The sequence below is a fragment of the Mercenaria mercenaria genome, chromosome 14 (assembly GCF_021730395.1).
Source record: "Mercenaria mercenaria strain notata chromosome 14, MADL_Memer_1, whole genome shotgun sequence".
Lineage (NCBI taxonomy): Eukaryota > Metazoa > Mollusca > Bivalvia > Venerida > Veneridae > Mercenaria > Mercenaria mercenaria.
Genome location: NC_069374.1, coordinates 11334275 through 11340443, shown reverse-complemented (window position 1 = coordinate 11340443; position 6169 = coordinate 11334275). Strand labels below are relative to the sequence as shown.

The 6169-nt window shown below is 35.5% G+C and overlaps 1 protein-coding gene across 1 annotated transcript; it reads left to right on the top strand.

Annotated features, from left to right (window-relative positions):
* The first annotated feature begins 317 nt into the window (after positions 1 to 317).
* LOC123531143 (vitelline membrane outer layer protein 1-like) lies at positions 318 to 5197 on the top strand. The gene is made up of 4 exons (XM_053522940.1): positions 318 to 617; positions 1566 to 1678; positions 2240 to 2440; positions 4347 to 5197. Exons 1-4 carry the CDS (start codon positions 380 to 382, stop codon positions 4587 to 4589), a joined length of 795 nt encoding a protein of 264 aa, XP_053378915.1. The 5' UTR covers positions 318 to 379; the 3' UTR covers positions 4590 to 5197.
* The last annotated feature ends 972 nt before the right edge of the window (positions 5198 to 6169 follow it).

Below are 6169 nucleotides of genomic sequence, written 5' to 3'. Positions count from 1 at the left end.
GGTAGATGGCCAGTGAATAAGAAATCAGTTTTCCGAATATACTACATATCTTGCACAATAATGCAGTGGTCCGTCGCGAAACCCCGCCCCGCCAGGTCGATTAAAATGGACTATACCCCTCTTACAAGTCCAATATCCCGATCAAATATGAAACAAAGGCGACAATTAAAACATCTACATGTTTGTATATAAAATATCGGATGCACTTCATAATATATCAGTAATTATTATTGATTGAAATATAAAATTTGACAAATATCGAACAATGCATACAACGGAAATGATAAATTCAAATAGTAAGACCACACGGATATAGCCTTAGGATACATTTTCCGCCCAGAGTAAAAGGACAGGATACACTTTCATCTTCATATTTTGCATGTTACTCTGTATGAAAATGGGCGGCTTTATCAGAGGCATTTGTGTTCTTACATTTACTTTTCTTGTAGGTCAGGCGATCTGCGACTTGGATAGAGAATTCCTCCGCTCTAGAGATAAAGACGTGGAGGAGTTCGAGATAACTTCTGATGACATAACCAATGATGCTGGTGTCATAGAGGAGTTTTATACTGAAGACAGGACCGAGAGAAGTAGTGTAGCAAGTGAAGAAAATGTCGGTGAGTATGTTTAATAATAGCTATTTCGTTCTGTTTCTTGTCCAGAGAGTAGCGGTGGTCCAACGGATAAAGTGTCAACAACTCAATCCGGTGGTCGTTGGTTCAAGCCCCATTGGGGTCACGGCCATAACTTCTCATATGACATATGTCTGAAAACTACTGCTAAATTGAATTAAAATACATGTACACACATTTCTATATCATATTTAATGAAATCATGAATATTTTTATCATATATTTTTTTTGCGAAAAAGAAAAAGAAACGCACCAAAGGCATTTCAATTATCGGCTTTATTTTGATTTGACGAAATAGTAAATTTCGCCAGTTGAGAGTCACACGGGTTCATCAGCATATGGGTGAAGAATGTTGATGAACATGTCTGACTCTCAACTGGGGATATGTCAGTATTCACAATTTCCTAAGAAAACGTTTTGATAAGTAATTGAAATTACTGGTACGATTTTCTTTCGACTTCACTTCTTAAATGTCATTCGTCATGTTTAATTGACTGTTCTGTTAAGGCTTCTCCTGACACTGAAGAATTTCATCAAGTTGAAACTTTCATTTGATTAATATATATTATAATTGTTGTCTTATTATTATCATTATTATTCTCATTATCATTATTGTTATAATTATTGATATAACTTCTATTGTGTGTTTTGTTTAAATCGGGTCGACCTTTACTTGTAAAATATCATATAATGTGTAAACAAATCGCTCAAAGTTTTGGCTTTAAGAATTCAAAGAATGCAGCACTTTTTACTCTATATAATAACAGTCCAATATTTTGGTGACTTGCTTTCAGAAGGTACTCAGAACGTCTGAAGCATGGTTAATGACTTTAAAACGCAGTACAAGGACAATTATATTTCAAATCTGTAAATGAAGCATGAACAGAATGTTAAATTCGGATCAGGGGTTAAATTTTATCCTTTTGTTTGTAGACAATTCCAGAGTCAAAAAAACTCTAACCGTAGCAAATGGTGGTCATTTGGGTGATTGGGGCCCGGCGCAGTACTGTCCAAAAGGGTCATATGCCATCGGTTACGACATGAAGGTAAGGTAGACTAAGTTCTAGTCGTTATCCTGGTAAATTCATATAATGAAATTGTCCAATAATCTGGACAGTACCATTAACTGTTAAAAGGGTGCTTGCAAAAAATATACTGACTGAATGGCGAGCAGTAAAGATTTTGACCAGACTACATGAATGTGCAGGCTGATCATAATCTACACTGGTTGCAGAGGCAGAATCAACCGTGTCCAGCATGATAAGGGTTAATAAATGGAAATTAAACGAAAGGAAAATCATAAGCATTGACTGTAATTTAAATGTCTTTACGTCTAATGTCATACGTCTTGTACAAATAGAATAGTATCCAATTATTCAGTTGAATTTAAGAATACTTAACCAAATACTCTCTAATTTCTTTATTCACAAAAGCAATGTGTTTCCCATTTTGTTTAAAATAAATTCCACTAGCCTGTTACTGTTAAGCACTTGCCTATACATGTAACGGTATTCGAATTTATACTGGCTCTAAGACAAATCAGCACAGATATTCTAAAGAAGTGATATCTTAATTAGAGACATATATGCCGTATTTCTTCTTTGAAGATTGAACCCAAACAAAAGGTTGACAACACAGCGTTGAATGCCATCAAGCTTGTCTGTGAATCTTTAGACGGGAAAGAAACTGGTGAGATCACGTCAACCCAGGGACACTGGGGTTCTTGGGTTGGACGAACGTTCTGTCCATCCGAATCGGGCGAACGTCTCCATCTAACCTCCTTTGACCTTCAAGTGCAGCAAAAACGGGTAAACAATGTTTCAGTAAGATATAGCTCTGACAAAAAAAGAAATATTTTATATAATCTCGGCAAAAGCTCTAACTCCACACTTTTGAAATATGAATATTTATCTTGCTATAGCCAGTAACATATCTATATGCCGTCTGCTAAGTACCTACGTATCGTCCTGCAGAAAAACGATATTATTTCAAGTAAATACCATCTCTTTTATCGATTTCCACTGTGCACGTGCATTACGTGCTTTTCATGTTTAAATATCTACCGGTCGCTCTACATGGTCCAAAATATGTGTATGTGAAATCTGTGTGATCAGAACACAGTGAAAAACATAAAAGTTTCCTGTTTCCACAAGTATACACTGGATGACGCTAGATGAGAGAGGGTGCGCCGTCGGAATGGTCCAGAGTGGCATATCAAACCGAGAGGCACACGCTTAAACAACATGTTTTATATGAAATAATATTCGAATACTAGTTGAAACGAAAACAACATTCGTGTGCTACCGTGGTGTTCAAAGTCTCCTGACTCAAACCCCATTGAACACCTGTGGGATGAACTTGGGCGAAGAGTCAGGAGTCTGAGACCTATTCCTCGCAATCTCTATGAACTACAAAATGCTGTTGTAAGAACATGGAATGCTGTTCCACAGGGGCCTATCCATCCGTTTATTCGATTCATACGTTCCAGGTGTACAGCCGGTATTAATGCTGTCGGAGGGCACACGAGATACTAAGAACAAGGATTGTGTGACTTTTCATTTTGGGGGTTGTACTGTTCAAATTGTTCACGCTTCAATGAATTTGCCATTTTACTCAAATGTTTCATGAATTACTTTTGTTAAATATTTGAGCTATATAGTGTCCAAATTCTCTTGCAATATGTCCACAGGTTAGCGAGATATATCCAAAATTGTAGGTGAGGAGTTAGAACTTCTGCTGAGTATAGTTAGTAGCCTATGTTATCATAATTTAATTTACATATAGCATGCATGATTGAAATAAAAGTATGCAAATAAAATAAGATTACATGTATGCGATAATAAAGCAATATTCCGTAAGCTTGATGACAAAGTACCGAGAAGTTTCTCATTAAAAAACAATAGTCAAATGTTTAAAACAGTGGTCACTAAAAAGCTGACTATTCAAATCCTAATTCTGTTTTCTTTTTCAAAATGATATCTATTGTGAAACATGACATCACTGCACTGCAAAACAAATATCTCTCTAGTTTTCTATCTCACTACAGCTAGTGAAACATAAAAGAACAACTGGACAGGCAGAAAGTTTGCCTCTTTTTGTCATGCAAACCATTATTTTAGCTCGACTTTTCGAAGAATAGGGGAGCTATCTTACTCACCCCGGCGTCAGCGTGAGTGTTAGCGTTAGCGTCACACAAATGTTCAAGTTTGCGTACCACCACAAATATTTTCAAAGTCCATTGCGATATTGCATTTATATTTTGCATACTTGTTTACCATCATAACCCCAGTCTGTAAAAAGGAGGAGGCAACTCTATCAAGTATTTTGACTGAATTATGGCCCCTTTTTGACTTAGAATATGCTTTTTGTAATGTTAAAGTTTGCGTACCACCCCAAATATTTTCACTGGTAGAACATAACGGATTCAAATAGTTCGCAGTTTTGGCGTTGTAGAAATATATTCCTTTCTTTTGATGCATTGTTTTGGTTGAAATCATTTAACAAATCGATCCCTGATATGTTGGTAGCATTATCGTCGTAAAAAGCAGAACTTGTCACAGAAAATAAGTCATTCTTTCGATTTGTATACTGCACTGACAACATTCCTCAAGAAAAAGTAACTAAGTCACAGACTTTTCAAATGGTCCCTATAAGGCAAATAACTTCATAAACTTTAAATTAGCTCTAAATTGTATGTACCTAAATTCACTTCAGGGTGCATTTAAAGATGACACTGCCGCCAACTACGTGAAGTTCAGATGCCGTAGTGGAAGTGGACGCCAGTACGAAATAGTCAAACCGCCAGGACATGGTTTATTTGGCACATGGGGAGCATGGAGCGGCGAGTGTACACACGGCACTTCAATTTGTGGAATCATGACAAAAGTGGAAAAGCCTCGAGGCCCCTTCCGCGACGATACCGCTCTAAACGATGTCAAATTTTACTGCTGTAAATAAACTGTATGGTATCACGCTGAAATTAAGCACCTCAAGAAACGGCGCTTTATTTCTAAATGACGTTTCTAGTCAATTTATAAACAAAATTACAATTTTTACTCAACACAATACTTCTCGTATCTGAGCTATGATGATATACACTGTATAAGTAGAACATACTACACATTTAAAGATGTAAAGTTTCAAAACACCAACTGAATGATCCCTTTTAAAAGTTTCAAACCACAAAGTTCACAAAAGAAATGTAAAAGCATCTGCTTTTCAAAAAACGTTTCATCTTGAAATGATCAATTAATAGTTTCATTTTATGATATATATTTGTTACGACCAAACATATACATTGAACTTTGAAAAAAAAAGCCAAAACGTTTCATAAGTGCATTCAAGAATGTAAATTTTTAAAGCTTCGTAGTATCTTAGATACATTCCACCAGACAGACGTACACACATATGCTAGCTGCTTTCTTAATTTATGTCCTAATTAACTTGTAGACTCAGAATGTTATTAGTAACTTGTATCTAATGTCTACCAAATGTTATCATATCATTTATTTATGTTATTTATATTGATTCGAGTATTTCAATAAATACAGTCTGCAACGATTAAATCTTATTTATTCAGGTTTTACTCATTTGGAGCCTAATCTAATCACACGTCCACAGCCCTTTTATATTCATCTGCACATATAGTAATACCCTAACAAGACCTTTTAACAATCCGTTGTCTTTTCAACACCAGATCATTTAAAACAGTCAATATACATTCAGAATATCTTAGAACATTTTCATATATTTTAGTTTGTGTGCTTAGAACATGTTCGGTATTATTTTAATCTTCAATGAATACACTATACAGAGCAGTACATCACTGCAAATAAGCCACACTGAATCCCATGAATGAAAATTTTAAATATTAGTTTCACGTCTCGGTCTGTATATCAAAGGGCAATAACTCGTACCGAACTTAAACACATTCATAGAGTAAACCGTCGAACCTCGAAATCTGATTCACTACATACATATATTGAAATCTGATTACACTCTCTGGTTGCTATGCTTTTTGACGAATCAGAACAATCTTGTCCGAGTGTCACCAAAGGGCATTGATATTCAAAATGAGGATAGCAATTTCTGACACGATGAGTTTATCTCTATGGCAATTAACAAACAAGCTTGCATATCTCTATGGCAATTAACAAACGGTCACAAGAAAGGGCATTCCATTTAAAATAAATTGGTTGCGGGATAGATCCATATGCTTTAATCACTAACATAAATAGCAGAATACATATTATAGATAGCTGTGCTTATGATTCCTGATCTAAACCAAATACATTGCTCAGTGCATTAGATCATTTAGTATGAACATCTTGCTTTTATCGGTGAAAAAAATATAATCCCCGCTATGTGGATAAAATTATTATGCTTTAAGGACACGTCACGGCTGAGATATTTTAGCATTATTGCAATACACAATTGGTATTAAAATTGTGTTTCAAATCCATGTGCTCATCAGATAAAGATTCAATATTTAAGGGATGTGTTTTGTATGATTGCAACACTGTGAGTTGCTCTAGTTA

Coding starts and splice junctions, on each gene's coding strand:
- LOC123531143 (XM_053522940.1), top strand. CDS start 380: ATGTTACTCTGTATGAAAATGGGCGGCTTTATCAGAGGCATTTGTGTT. Junction 618..1,565: donor AGCAAGTGAAGAAAATGTCG/GTGAGTATGTTT, acceptor TTTTGTTTGTAG/ACAATTCCAGAGTCAAAAAA. Junction 2,441..4,346: donor TTCAAGTGCAGCAAAAACGG/GTAAACAATGTT, acceptor AATTCACTTCAG/GGTGCATTTAAAGATGACAC.